The sequence below is a fragment of the Saccostrea cucullata genome, unplaced genomic scaffold (assembly GCF_032062105.1).
Source record: "Saccostrea cucullata isolate Sc308-1 unplaced genomic scaffold, CSIRO_AGI_Scuc_v1 ctg4195, whole genome shotgun sequence".
Classification (NCBI taxonomy): domain Eukaryota; kingdom Metazoa; phylum Mollusca; class Bivalvia; order Ostreida; family Ostreidae; genus Saccostrea; species Saccostrea cuccullata.
This window is the reverse complement of record NW_026935448.1, coordinates 47465-63670: the sequence shown is the minus strand read 5'-3', so window position 1 is coordinate 63670 and position 16206 is coordinate 47465. Positions and strand designations below refer to the sequence as shown.

The 16206-nt window shown below is 35.0% G+C and overlaps 2 protein-coding genes across 2 annotated transcripts; both read right to left on the bottom strand.

Moving 5' to 3' along the window:
• Positions 1-499: 499 nt before the first annotated feature.
• LOC134242903 (uncharacterized) lies at positions 500-5714 on the bottom strand. The gene is made up of 4 exons (XM_062725107.1): positions 5442-5714; positions 1804-2122; positions 1152-1587; positions 500-854 (listed from the first exon to the last, which is right to left on the bottom strand). Exons 1-4 carry the CDS (start codon positions 5712-5714, stop codon positions 500-502), a joined length of 1383 nt encoding a protein of 460 aa, XP_062581091.1.
• Positions 5715-15161: 9447 nt separating this feature from the next.
• On the bottom strand, positions 15162-15599 carry LOC134242902 (uncharacterized). The gene has a single exon (XM_062725105.1). The coding sequence runs from the start codon at positions 15597-15599 to the stop codon at positions 15162-15164; it is 438 nt and encodes a 145-aa protein (XP_062581089.1).
• Between the last annotated feature and the right edge of the window lie 607 nt (positions 15600-16206).

Genomic DNA, 16206 nt, shown 5'->3' with positions numbered 1-16206 from the left:
CGTAGGGTAGGGTGGTCATTAAGTTCAAATTTTTGATGGTCTTGTCACTCCACTACTAGTGAAATTTATAGGTCACATCTATACTGCAAGTACATTTGCTACATGTAAATAATTTGACCGCCGCAATACGTGACAAATATGGACTAAATGTAGGTCAATATGCATTTATTATGACCCAGGGTGACGATCGAGGGCGATATACTTCATATATCTGAGGTCAACTGTCAGTCTGGGTCATTATAAAAGCATATTGACCGTGCATGGAGAACATATTTATTATATTATATCAATAATATTTTGCCATATTTATTTATACAATGTATAAACTCATATAATCGCCATCCCGATTACGAATACCTTCATTTTTAATAGCAAATTTTGTCAATATTTCCACTGTGCACCTTTACTGTACTGCGAAATTTAAAGTGCAAGCATGCTCAAAAATATCAGTTTGTTTACTAAAATTAATCGTCAATTTTGTAGACTGTTTCAAATGAGTTCACTTTTGATATTTAATTTTCTTCACATGACTGTATTCAAATTGATGAGCAATATACAGATTGTCATTTGTATCTGTACACAGTCCATAGGGAAAACTCAGTCCACAGTGTACGAATCGGAGGAACTGTCCATCCTGGTCTATGATGTGGACACAGTCATTGTTATGATCAGCTGTAAGGATGTGACTCTGACTGTCTGTGGTGATTCCTCGTGGATTGAATGGTTTGTTCTTTGGAGCAGGAGTATGTCCAGTGTACATGAATTTCAGTTTACCGCCCTGATTGACCACCACTAATGCTTCAGCTCCATTGTCAGACACACAGATATCCAGGTTCCTGTTCTCAGTTATGTATCTGTCAAAAGGACCAGATGAGTAAAGAGGTTTACGTTTATCATCAAACTGAATGGTATTTTCCTCTCTGCAGCAAGAGTAACGGACAACTTTTGTTTGTTTGTAATCATCACTTTCCATGATAACCAGGAGGTCACCAGAGGGGGTACAACAGACACCGCGAGGTCTCCAGTTCTGTAGTCTGATCACCTCCTCTATCTTCTCATTCTTCACAATGTTCACAGTTCTATCATTGTAATCAATATAAACTAGATTTCCACTTTTTGTCACTGCTATGTCAAATGGCTGTTTCCCTGACTTGGTTGTGATTGACTTGAGTACTGATCCCTGATTGATGCTGTAGAGTTTCATTGTGTTGTCAGTTCCATGTGTCCAGATTTCTTCATCACTCAGACAGGCCACATTGTAAATGTCTCCATACCCAATATATATGGTGGTGACAGTCTCTGGTTCATCAAGAAGCCTTTTGACTGGAGGGGAGGATCCAGCTTCGGTTAAATTTTCTTGTAAAGGAGACATTTCAGCTCCTAACAATCCTTGGGCCGCTTTTAAGCTGTAACCATGGTTATCGGATGATACCGTTGTTGGAATTATTTTTCCAAACACTTCAGAGATCCGTTCCTGTACAGAAAATGGTGAAAACTGTGCCATTGTTATGTTTAATTTAGGTGGAAGAATTCTGTATTTCTTAGAGTCTAATTGGAAGTTAAACACTTCAAAAATATCCGTAGAATCTATTATTTTGTGTAAAGAAATAATATCATCATTTATCTTAGTGGTGCATGTCTGTATGTTTGATAAATGTGTCTGTAGAGCTTCATTGTCTTTATTTTTCTTCTCATCAACTTCAGTTTTAAGTTTCTGGACAAGTTTGTCAATTTCTCTGTGCCAGTCCTCTCCATGTTTTGTTATGGCTGTTGAGAGATCTCCATATTCATTTTCTAACTGACTCATTCTGTTTTGTACATCAGAAGCAATGTCCTGGTAGGTTGGGTGGATGGATTCCTCCAATTCATGAATTTCTTTTTCGATTTCTGCTTTTTTCTTGGCAAGGATGTCCTTCAGGAAGTGGATGTCATGAACTTTGTGGTTTTTGGAGACAATACAAGCGGAGCAAATCAGAATGTTGCATTCCTTACAGTGAAACTCACAACTGTTATCTGTGTGGACTTCACATCGAGGGTAAAGGAGGGTAGATTTCCTAGACTGAAATGTGACAACTTCGTGTTTTTTGGATTGATCAGAGATCATGTGTTCTCCCACACAGGCCTTACACAGGTTGACAAGACATGTATCACAGTGCATCTGTACCACAGCAGTCTCACACAGTTCACAACGCATCACGTCCTGGGCACTGGTACGGGGGTCCATAGCTGGTAAATGTTATCCTGAAGTAATAAGTGTGAATAGTTATAAATAAAACGTTTGATTTAAGTTATATTTTACATATTTTGTTACTGGAGGTTACTGAATTTTAGCGGCTTCTTTTTTCGCGAGATAATCATAAAGTCTGTTGGTGAGATAAAATTTCCTTGAATTAAAAGTTATTGCTCTATATAATAATCTGATGGAATACTAATTTGTACGAGAATACGTGCGCACAATGCCTCGCATAATTATGCGAAAATGAAGTTCTTGCAAATCAAACTTAATTTACAGTTTGTATTTTGTAGAAAAATGAAAATATTAAAAATATTTTATTTAAAAAATAGAAAAACTCGTAGGGTACGGAAGAGAAAGAGGGGGGGGGGGGGGGGTCAATGTCTCCTAACAACTCGGTACGTGTCAAGATTTTGATTTGAAAAAAAAAAAACGAACAGTATAATTACAAATCTGCATGCTGATGCAGCTTGGGTCCTTCCTCTTGTTGCTAGCATTGGCAAGTTCCAGAACTTTATAAAAATTACCAAATTTAAGGTTCAATTCCTCCTACACGCCCCCAAGAAATAGATTTGTTTTTGAGTTTGGAGAAAAGAATGGGTGGACTTAACGGCCTATTTTGGATCTTTTTGCGGCTCTACCGAGCCGTTAATGAAGTGAATCCAAAATATGTTACAAGCAATGGAAAGGGCTATGTATACTTGGTTATATTAGGTGGAACATTTGTATAAAATCAGTGCCCTGTTACCATGTATCAAAATTCAAGCAACGATACATATGTGTCGTCTTCCGGAATTTGACATGTACCCGGAGTGGTTTTTAGTTCACATAATCAATATTTATAGGAGGCAGGGCTATCGATCGGCGTCATTGTTGACATTTCTCTCTATCCCCCCCCCCTCTCTCTCCCAAAATTTGAATATGTGTTTAGCATATTGCAGCCATGTCAATATGAAATTTACATGAAAGTTTGATGACGCAAAATTAAAACAAAATTTAATTTGCTAAATTCTGAAAACAGCAATCATGCACGCTCAAAGACGTGATTTAGAACGAGGTCAGGTGGAAGAATACAATGTATCTGTTTTCACGAGTACACTCGCAGGTGGACATCACGTGATGAATTGTAATATTTAACAGGTCACTTGCAGTCATAACAATGGAAGCGAGAATTAACTTTATTTTGAACATGTTTTTTGTTAAATTAAGTACATTTGTCGGCACTTCTCCTTTCAATATGACATTTTTTTGTTCAATATACATGTACAACTACAGTTTTCTTACGAACAGCCGACAAACATGCGTTGTCTATGTATTCAGACGATAAAAAACGCGTGACCCTGATTATCTATTGATATTCAAGAAATCTTCAGGCACCATATGCCTTCGATATTTCTTAAGTTTACCCGGAAAAAAGCGTTTTAAATTCCCATCTGTACCATGAATATAACGTTATGATATCGGGGTTTCATATGATAGAAAAAAATAAACATTTTGTGAAACTTAGATTTACAGATTTTTTCTGGCCTGCCGCCAGTTAGTCCACCCATTCTTTATAGTTTTGTAAGATTTTTCGGGAGTTTCTCCCACCCCTTAAATTGTCACCGACAATCAGGAGATCGACTATATGTAAAGTCACTGGAGCCTCCTCAAAAGACCAACTATAAGTAACACCATAAGGAACTGAGAGACTCACAAGAACCTGTTTGACTTTGCAAAACATATCAAAGTATATATACAAAAATATTAAAAACATTCAGACTGTTTTACATACAAATAAAAATTATTGATTGTGATAATGAACGAATAAAAAAGAAAGAAAGAAAATTCTACAATATGTCAGATTTTAAAGATAATTTAACCCTTTACCTTGTTTCAGTAATGGTGGCCGTATGTATTGTGATCAGGTGACATTACAGGTATATATTACGGAAGCCTATTAGTGCCACGCAATATCTTTTTTTAAAAGTTGGTAATTCCAACTTTAATCTTGGCTTTTCCAACTTTAAAGTTGGTAATTCCAACTTTAAAATTGGTATTGGACATTTTCGGTTGGGTAAACTTCTACTGCACTATCGACAACGGATAAAAAAAGTATGGAAACCATAAAAAGCAATTATGAAATAAATAATAATACAATCTCCTTAAATTTAAATGGCGTTTACTAGTATTTTAAACATTCAGTTTACAACATTTTATGTTTTAAAGCAGTTCTGAATTGGATTAGTAACTTAGCTTTTCCTTCATCAGTGTTCAACAATATATTAATTCAGATCATAATGACTTGAGTAATATTATAAGGTCTGTTCTGTGTGAATATAAGCAAACGTATATTCTATATCAATTTATTGACTGAATATGTCAAACATTATTATTTTTTAGTATGGGGATCATTACAAAAAAGGAACATTCAAAATTCAATGTATATTTTATTCATACACTTCTCTTTTACAAAACAATCCCGTAATTATTTCTACAACACTTGGAAGAATAGATCTAGGATGACGCCAAACACTGTTCAAAGTTTTGTATACTTTTAACTTTGCGATAGATCTTTCTACAATAGATCGATGTCTAGAAACTATGTTATTAAATTTTCTGCATCTCCGTCTTTCTACCGGATCTTCTCTTCTTATCTGTTGGGATGTAAATGGTGTGATTATAGGATGGCGATTGGGGTAAACTTTATCTGCAAGTAATATGCAGTCTTCTGGAAAAGGTAATTCTCTTCTAAAATATCAGGTAAAAGGACATACTGCTGCGCATCATTCTGATGACATGGGAAACCACATTTAACGTACCGTATGATACCCGAATTATCAACTTCAACCTGCGCGTGAATAGCATGAAAGTGTCTCTAGCCGAAATAGTACATTTCCAGTGGCTCTGTTCTGGGTTTATAAATTTCAAAAGAAGTCCCACCAATAGCACCAACTGCAAATGGCAATTTTGGCCAGACACGTAGAATTTGTCTCCATTCAGGTATAGATTGCCAGGATACAAATGAAGAACAGTAAGTATGAAAAGGATCAATAAGGGAAATTATCTCTTCATTTACTGTTGTAATACTTATGTTAAATAATGCAGATAACATATGGTAAGTAGGGTAGCATCTCAGCCAGATCATGAAGAGCAGGGCTCGATTCTCTACAGAAAGTATGTGACGTGAATGGTTTGTTCCTCTCTGAAATGCAAACATATTACGTACAATCTCTCGAAGCGAGTCTGGGCTTTCACCAGTTATTTCATAAAAGGAGCACATATGTGAGGAAAATAATCTAAAAACATCCCTTCCCCTCCAAAGCATAGGCTCTGGAGCAATCAGTCGATGGCGTACATCCAAAAGTGGATAAGGAAGTGGGGTCAGAATTGAAAGCAAAATAGGAATCAGTTTACGCAAAAGTCTAGCAATATCAGGAGGTGGCAACGTTAGCGCTAGGACCGCAGCTATAACAGCATCTTTTCCCCTCATTTCTGCCATTTCTATTCAAACAGAAAACGTTTTTATGTATTCAAAACATCATTATTATATTTAAAGCTACATGATTAAAACGTTTACAAACTAAAAGTATTTGGAAACTAAGTTTGGTTGACAATTTGATATTGTCTTTTTTTCAGAAAATGCTCCACGTTCCCACTGCATGAAAAGTCGGGTTTAATTTTACCTTAAATGCAATTTAAATGCTGCGTTTATTTAATGTTAAATTGCATAGTATAACATATTGTGGGATCGTAAATGTTAGAAAATAATTAGCATTTAATACGAGTTTAATGAAAAAATAAAAGAACAAATTTAATAAAGTTGGAAAAATTGTACACTTACTAATACGTTCAGATTTAAGTCTCCCGTAAACAAATATTATACCTCTAGTATACAAAACGTATAATTATTATTAAACATGCCCATAAAATAAAGTTTCATGGTCATATTAAATTCGATTGTTTAATAAAATTTAACGCAGATCTTTACCTCAGAATTTTTTGTTTAATTCACACTTTTCATTACAATACTTCGAAAAAATTAAGTTATATACGGAAAATTGTTAAACTTACTAATACGTTCAAATGTAAATCTTTCATAAACTAATATTAAATCTCTTGTATATGTGATGAAAATATACGGATTAAACCTTCCCATATCATTAAGATTTATGGTTGTATTTGATGAAATTTTAATATTATTATATTATTGCATAATATTTTTATTTAATATTTATTCCTTCATTAATTTGTATGGCTTATAATTGTGTGGTTTTTTTTTTTTTGCAAGTACATGCATGTACTTTACAATCATACACAAATCCACTTCTCATTCAATTTTATTACATGACTGTTATCTCAATAGTGTACAAACAATGAGTTCTATTAACAAAGTATAAGATATTTCAAAATTTATGCCTAAATGTCAGAATTTAACAAGAGGCCCATGGGCCTTATAGGTTACCTGAGTATCATGCGACAACTTTCCAACAATTATATTTGATTCAAGTCTTAAACTAGTGGCCATGAAATTCACAATTTTGAAAGAGGCACCATTGCTTATCATAATTATATACTCAGCATGCCTATTTTGGTTACTTAATACCCAGAGGTAGATCGGAGTAACAAAGAGAAAATTCATTTCCACTTTTAGTGAATCTCAGGGCCCCTGGCCAGGGCTTCTTGTGTTAGGGCAGGTCCACAGTTGAGCTCCTCATACCACAGGAACCACTGACCCTGGGGACACATCTTTCAAAATTTTAGACATTTTTTAAAATTTTATTTCATTATGCTGTTGATTAATACCAAAGTACAGATTTCAAAGCATTCAATTATTTCAGACTATGTTATAAATACCCCCCCCCCCCTCCAAAGTATCACGATCTGTCCCAGGGGCCAGGAAATTAACCATTTTTGGAAGAAGCAAGTTTTTTGTCATAAATATATACTAAGCTCATTGGCATTATACCCAACAACAAAGGAAAATAGTTTCAAAGAATTCATGCATTTTCACTATATAAACATTAACGCCCCACCCAAACACAAGAAGCTCTAACCCAGGGACCCCGAAATTCAAAAATCTCAAAGAGGCATCCTTCCTCCTCATAACTATGTACATAGTTCTTTGGTTAAATACCCAGGTGCAGAAGAGAAGAGTTTTAAAGAATTTATGCATTTTCACTATATAATCAATAAAGCCCTGCCCTAACACCAGAACCCCCAACCCAGAGGCCATGAAATTCACAATTTTAGAAGAGGCAGCCTTATTCAACATAGCTATGCACTTGGTTAGTTTATTTAATGCCCATGAACAGAGAAGAAGAATTTCAAAGAATTTTTGCATTTTCACCATATTATCTATAGGGCCCCACCCTAACAGCAGAACCCCTGACCCTGGGGTTAAAAAATTCACAATTTTGGAAGAGGCGGTCATTTTTAACTTACCTTTGCACTTGGTTAGTTTATTTAATGCCCAGGAGCAGAAAAGAAGAATTTCCAAGAAATATCCATTTTCACTATATAACCTGTTTAGCCCCGCCCTAGCGCTAGAGCCCCTGACCCTGGGGCCATGAATTTCACATTTTTTGTAGACAAGTCAATGCTGATTACAATCGCACCAACAGTTTGACTGCTTGATGTCCAGGAGTAAAGAAGACGATTTTTAAAGATTGCACTAGCTAATTTTAGTGGTCTTTGCCCCACCCCTAAGCCCCAGGGGGGCAGGGACCATGAAATTCACAATGTTTGTTCCCCTTTACCCATACCGGTAGATGCTGTATGCCAAATTTGGTTGATATTGGTTGAGTGGTTCCAGAGAAAAAGCTAAAAATGTTCAAAAGTTTACGAACGACGTACGACGACGGACGAAAAGAGATAGCAATATGTCACCTGAGTATACTCAGGTGACTTAAAAATGTACAATTATGATTGTAACTCAATTATAATGGAATAAATTTTTACATACTAGTAGTAAGTAATAAATAATACTGAAGTAAATGACAGAATTTTGAATTTTACAAAACACTTAATATGGAATTCGAAATTTTATTAATTTAAGATACCCTGACAACAATGGGTCATCATGTCCAAACAAATCAATAATAATAAATAATCATAAGAATAGAATTGTATGTAAAATTCAAATCCGCAATAAATCAGAACACAACAGGCCAAAAATGCATTCATTCTGGACTCCAAAAAACTGCAAAATCTGTGACTGAAACTGCCCCCATTAAAACTGCTGCATGGGATGTAAATGGCTTCTCAATTTCCCACAAAAAATTATACATGTATCATACTTTCAATAAAAAGAATAAAAGTTGCCAATAAAAGTTGTCCATTCTTTTTACATGTACATCTGTTAAGACACACTAAGCCACTGACAGAGAAGCCTCACTCGCCCGCAAGCAAGAGCAAAAGGATCGGTCAGAGACACCACCTTTCTCTTACTTGGGTATCAAGATCTGCAACTTACTGCCAGCAAAGCTCTTTCAGACTACACTCATATTGTTTCCCAAGTATTTCAACAATAGATGTCCATGCACTAATTATTCAAGTTACAACTTGTAAAAACATGGCAATAAACGAAAGATCAAAAGTGTATGTACATGTGTGCGACACAATAAACCAGTCGATCTGGTATCAATAAAAAATATGACAGCTTTTAAATCTTTAACCGAGTACAGTAAATACTTAATGTTGACTGTGAAAAATACAACACCAAAAAAAAATCTTATATCATTTGGTTACTGTAGATCACTATATTTTCGCGACACCTTTTTTTCGCGAGATAGCCATTGACTCTTGATTAGCGAGACAGAATTTTCACGAATTGTGGTTATTGCTCTATATAATCTTAAGGAATGCTATTATACGCGAGAATTAAATTTTTGCGAGCACACTGTCTCGCGTAATTACGCGAAAATGAAGTTCTCGCGAATAAAAAGTGATTTACAGTATTTCAATTCAAATAAGGAAAAAAACATCACAATTACACAAAATAGTAGCAGTTTAAATTTGTCTCTAATAGTCCATTTCTGTTCCAACTGCTAGGTTTATTGCTTGATGATTGTAACTTTAACAAATGTTCTCATTAAATCAATTTTACATTGGAATGCAAGGCATTTCGATAGTGATATTTTTTCAACTTTAATTAATCTTCTAGACTTTGCCTTAAAATTTCAAGAATGAGCTCTGAAACATGTGCATATAAAAATTCCTGTATAAACACATGTACAAGTATATTTAACAAGTTTTTTAGCCTTAATTACAATCCCATCTTAATGAAAAAGATTCTCTTCATAAACTCTCTTACTTCAAATGGAAGGAAACAAAATATTTTACTCTTGCAATATACATTGTAATATTTATTAAAATCACAATTCATCCCTTTAATTTTTACTCAGAAATGCCTCTACCTCATCTGCTTAGTCTAATTTTTACATCTATGACACTTAGCCACTGACAGAGAAGCCTCACTCGCTCACAAGCAACAGCAAAAGGATCGGTCAGAGACACCACCTTTCTCTTACTTGGGTATTAAGATCTGCAGCTTACTGCCAGCAGAGCTCTTTCAGACTACCCTTGATTGTCTTATTTTTTTCCACAATAAATGTCAATGCACTTATTATTTAAGTCAAACTTGTACATATATGTAATATATAAATCAAGATTAAAATGAACAATGTATGTGATTACATATTACACAATAAACCAATAAATGTTTAAACAATAAAAATATAACAGTTTTAATCTGTAATGAAGCATCAGAAAAAAACTTTCACAGTCAAAAATCTAACACTGGGTATATTGAATGTGTCAATTAAAGATAAGTAAAAAAGCATCACATGTGTGCAAAACAGTAGCAACTCAGATATTTTATCTCTAATAGCCCATCTCTGTTCAATTACTACATCATTAGGTTTGACTCTTTTAGATTCTTTATTTGTCCTAGTTCTTGTTATGCTCTGCCTTTTAGAGTGCTTTGATTTGATTGATTGATTGATTGATTGTATATTGTTTAACGCCCCTCTTGAGAATTTTTCACTCATATGGAGACGTCACCGTATGCCGGTGAAGGGCTTCAAATTTAGACATATACTCGGCACTCAGGGCCATTGAGCAGTGAGGGTTCTTTATCGTGCCAGCGCCTACCGTGACACGGGACCTACGTTTTTAAGGTCATATCCGAAAGACCCGTGACTTTCACTTCTAGTGCCGAGCGCTTGGCGAAGGAACAGTCACTACCTTTGTTTACGTCTTAGGTATGACGCGGCGCCGCGAACGAGAATCGAACCCGGGCCTCCCGATCACGAATTGAACGCCCTACCACTAGGCTACCGTGACCGGTGCTTTGATTTGAGAGTGGCACTTTTGGTGTCCTGTTCTTTGAGGACTTTTTCACATTTATCAGAACGCCACTTCAGTTTTCTAATTTCATAGATAGTGTCATCTTTCGAATCATTTTTTGTACTATAAAGACGAAATCGATATTTTAAACTGCTTCTTCTTGCTTTTCCTTCTGTTCATCCCAAGAAGTTAATAAAATGCTGATAATTTTCAAACCAATTGGCGCAGTAAAAGTATACCGTTTTCATAAAATTTTAGGCTCGAGGTTCAGAAAATAAAAGAAATTGAGAAAGGAAATCACGTGAAGGACAAAGGACAACGGAATTTTAGAACAGAAATAATGTCTGCTATTTCGGATGAGGAAACAGGGGGAAATGAGGTCTGCAGTAATACTTTACAACCAAATAAGGGAAAGCGGAAAAGCGTATCAACTGACGAAGAAACACCGAAGTCCTCCAAACAAAGAGGCGAAAAGGAGGCTAAAAACGATGCACCTGCTCAAATGAAGAAGAAAAGGCCTCTTCTTGACCTTGTGAGGGAAAATCACACGTTCAACACCTATATAAGGAAAAAAAGTACCAAAACTAATGAAGGCACTTGGTGTAAGTTCCGGGGAGGACAGTGATTAAAAACTCATTATATTTCCAATTTAGAACTTCTTTAAAACATAAGATGTTGTAAACTAAATGTTCAAAATAAACTCCATTTAAAACTAAGGAGCTTGTATTATTTTTTAATTTAAATTGCTTTTTATGGTTTCCATGCTTTTTTATTTATCTGTTATCGATAGTGCAGTAGAAGTTCACCCAACCGAAAATGTCCAATACCACGATGTAAAAATTTCACGATATCTCAAATGGTACCAGTTGCGATGGTTTTAATTTTACGCTGCAGGAAATTAATTTAAAATTTCGTAAAATTTCCTAAAACGATTTTAGAACCAAACAATTAAATTCACGATGGGTTTAATGTCTCGGAAAAATGATAAATCGCGATCATAGCAAAATCAAAACTATCGTGATTATTTGCCAATCGACAGTATTTAGATTGGCATTAAGCAATAAAAATTTTTTTTTTTTTTTTTTTTTTTTTTAACAAATGATTATCTGAGTCAAAGAAGACAAAGAAGAAAAAAGGAAAGAGAAAACATCAAAGTCATTTACCAAAGATGGAGAGGTAGGGTTCAATGATCCGTTTAATGCTATAGCTACTTGTATGGTGTATGTTATGAAAAAGAATGTTAATAATAAGTGTTGAATCAAGGGAAATTAAGTTTCTGGATCACATATTTGTTGATATAAGGTGGGGGGGGGGGACGGAGGAATGAATCCATGAATGGTCGTTATACCTATTTTCATAATGAATGTGGATAACCTTAGAGCAGTATGGATGCCTGCTGCCTACAATCCCTCATTGTTTGTGTCAATTAACTGCCCTGGCCCAGTCAATGTACCAGGTTAAAGGTCACACATTAATGGGACAGGTCAAATGTCAGACTTACATGTACATGCATCAGATCAATAACTAAAACAGTATGAAATCATCTTAATAGTTTATTTTCCTAGATTTCTTTGATCAGGTGTGATAAATATCAAATAAAAAATAGGTGAATTTAACCTGGGATGAAACAGACCAGGACCGAATCAAAGTGACCATGAATAACTTGTCACAAAGGAAGAAGATGGATGACGTCAATGAGGAAGATTTCCGGGCTTATCTGGCGTCCAGCTCCGAGGAAGAGGAAAATAGACGTACGGCTCAGCTAATTTTACACCAATATAGGCAAGAAAACATTGATGTAACCATCAAATGTCGCCCGGGAAATATATAAAGTAAACAATGGAACTGAGTCTTGATCATCAAACCGCTTCGATATGTGTGAAAAAGCATGCGTCTAATTAATGGAGACGGTAGTCGCAAATATTTTGAAAACTTAAAGTCGGATAAATATCAAACAAAAACGATACCATTTTAAACTTCAATTCCTCGAGTAAATGTAGGCTGCATAAATATAAATTGAAGTTAGACACATGCATCACCTTTATTCAAATATGTATTTAATTTTCAATTTTAGAATATAAAACACGAACTGTGCAGAGTAAGTTTATATGCGAGAAGTAAAATTCGATGTTCTAAAAAAAGGGACCTCTCGTTTTTTCGATAGTAAATAATAAGCAACTTTATATATTAAAAATGAAAAACATATATATTTTTAAAGATTCACTTTATCGAAGTAAATATATTATATATCTCGTAATTTATAAAGGGAAAAAACATTCTGATTAACAATCTTTTCAACTTTTAGAAAACCTTTAATTCTGAATAACTACTCCCACCCAAAGCCCCATACAACAACACTTAAACATATAATGTAAAGAGCAGCCCGGTCCTCCGGGCTGCAATAAAAATCAGCAAGACATACCAAAAATACATAGGCCTAATGAAAAGGTAAAGAAAATTACTGTTGCATCTTTCCTTATGTCACTCACGGAGGTGACCGAGCAATTATTACTTCTTAATTCCACTGTGTATATATCCAATTGTAGTTAAGATATCCTTGATTAATAAATCCTTGTAACTCTTGTAATGCTAAATCCAATAAAAAGTCAGTAAACAGTGAACGTATTTATTTACATATATACAATGAGGAGGCACAATACAAACGAAAGATATTACATTTATGCTAGCATATGTACTGTCTAAATCGTAGTAAAGCACTCCCTACTTCTAAAAATGTCACATTTATTATATATGAATCTTAACTCCAAAAGATGATTATCTAAGACATTACCTCCATCCTATTAATGAACTAAGTCCAACGCTACATATATCTTTATCAAATCCTTATCAGACTGTCATAACCTATCTTGACGTTAATTCTATTCTACGAACAATAGCTCCCATTGCTCCACTCATTAAAGACTCATTATTCTTGACCACACTAGACACTGTTCTACACTTAATTACTCCCAACACAGCTTGAATAGTCTGGGCAATACATCCAAATGCCTGTAACTCTGGACATTTAAACATAAATCACTTCATTACTTCTGACTTTTGAGCCTAAAATTACTAATCATCACAACTAAGAAATGTAACTTCATGTTTAGTGAATTTACTATTTTCATGTGTGTAATTCTTAGCCTTTATACATTTTTTTTACTGTAAAGACATATTGTAATACATACTAACACCATGATTCAAAATCCCAAAATGAATGGCTGGCTTGACCTTTTTCAACATTTTTTCTATATATACTAGATGAAGATAATTCTGTTGTGCATGTACAGGGAACATGTTACAATTAAATGTTTTTCCACGACTACATGCCGTATAAGTGGAAATTTTAGCGAGACGAATATTTAGCGATTTTTTCCTTGAAAATGGTATTTTATTTTTAGTGAGATGTAATTTTAGCAATTTTAAAAAGCTCACTAAAGAAGCTATTTCAAATAAAGCGCAATTAATTTTTAGCGATATATAATTTTAGCGATCTTGGCACCCTCACTAATAATGCCAAAATTTCATAACGAAGAAAATAATTCAGTTTCAGATAGATTTTATAGGTAATTTATCAATTTCAGATAAATTTGAAAAACGACAGATTTACCGCCATTTTTGATTCCCATCTGTACATCATTGATCCATCGGCGTCAGAATTAAAAAGAGACTCAATCAAAGGAGGCAATTATTGAAGAGAAACTGAAGCGAAGGACATCAGGAAAAACCCAGAAAACCGTCAGTGGACAGAAAACGGAAATCACAGAGTGACAATATTAACACTGGACACTTTGGAAAATCCGGAAAGACAGATTCAGAGAGCATATCATCTCTTATTCGCTTTGTTAAATCTAAAACACGGATATTTCAAAAAAAGGAAAAAATAAGAGAAAAGAATTTTATATAAAAACAATTGACAAGATGTAATAGTTACTAAAATGAAAAAAATCTTTATGTATGTACAGTTACATGTATAACATTTGTGCAGAAAAAAATTAATATTATAGATCATTAAAGTTGAACTAATTGCTGATCACAACAAATTTACATCAGTCAGTAAACAATATGAATGCCTTCTGGCTAATATGAGTTCAGAATCTTTTTAATATTTCGAAAAATATTTTGAATTTATCTTCACAAAAAGATTTTTTTTATCAAATTGTTAATCTCAAATCCTGAAGATTGATTGTTTGCTTGTATATTGTTTAACGTCCCTCTCCAGAATATTTCACTGATATGGAGACGTCACCATTGCCGGTGAAGGGCTGCAAATTTAGGCCTATGCTCGGCACTTACGGCCTTTGAGCAGGGAGGGATCTTTATCGTGCCACACCTGCTGTGACACGGGGCCTCGGTTTATACGGTCTCATCCGAAGGACCGCCCCATTTAGTCGCCTTTTACGACAAGCAAGGGGGTACTGAAGACCTATTCTAACCCGGATCCCCACGGGGCCAAATCCTGAAGAAAAAGATTGTTTAATTAGGTTTCATTTTATTTTAAATCGTAATAATACACAAAAATATTTATTTGTTTACTCAAATGTATCATTAATATTTGTATTCTTTTTTAATTGAGTTCACTTAAGAGATTTAATTTTCTTCACTTCTCTATTTCCAATCTGAGGAACAGATTGTCATTTGTATCTATACACAGTCCCCAGGGATCACTCAGTCCACAGTCTATGTAATGGAGGAACTGTCCATCCTGGTCTATGATGTGGACACAGTGATTGTAATGATCAGCTGTAAGAATGTGACCCTGACTGTCTGTGGTGATTCCTCGTGGATAGAATGGTTCGCTCTCTGGAGCAGGAGTATGTCCTGTGTACCTGAATCTCAGTTTCCCGGCTTGGTTGACCACCACTACTGCTCCACAGTCAGACAAACATATATCCAGGTTCCTGTTCTGTGTTATGTATCTGTCACCACCATCAGATGAATAGAGAGGGTTGCCTTTATCATCAAACTGAATGGTTTGTTTCTCTGTGGAGCCAGAGCAATGGACAACTTTTGTTTGTGTGACATTACAACTGTCCATGATAACCAGGAGGTCACCAGAAGAGGTACTACAGACACTGCGAGGTAACCAGTTCTGTAGTCTGATCACCTCCTCTATCTTCTCATTCTTCACAATGTTCACAGTAGTATCACCATAATCAGTATAAACAAGATCTCCACCTTTTGTCATGTTATGTCAGATGGCCACTTCCCTCGCTTGGTTGTGATTGACTTGACTGACATCAATCCCTGATTGATGCTGAAGAGTTTCATGGTTTTATCATCTCCACTTGTCCAGATTTCTTCATCACTCTGTAAAGGTCGTCATACCCAGTATCTATGGTGGTGACAGTCTCTGGTTCATCAAGCAGCTGTTTGACTGGAGGAGAGGATCCAGCTTCTGTACTCCTCTCTTGTGAAGGAGACATTTCAGCTCCTAGCGATCCCTGTTCTGTTTTTATGCTGTAACCATAGTTATCAGGTGATACCGTTGTTGGAGTTATTTTTCCAAACACTTCTGAGATCCTTTTCTGTACAGAGACTGGAAGTTAACACTTTACAAATATTTGTAGAATCTAATAATTTGTGCAGAGAATTAATATCATTAGTTATCTAAGAGATGTACGTTTGTACTTTTAATAACTGTC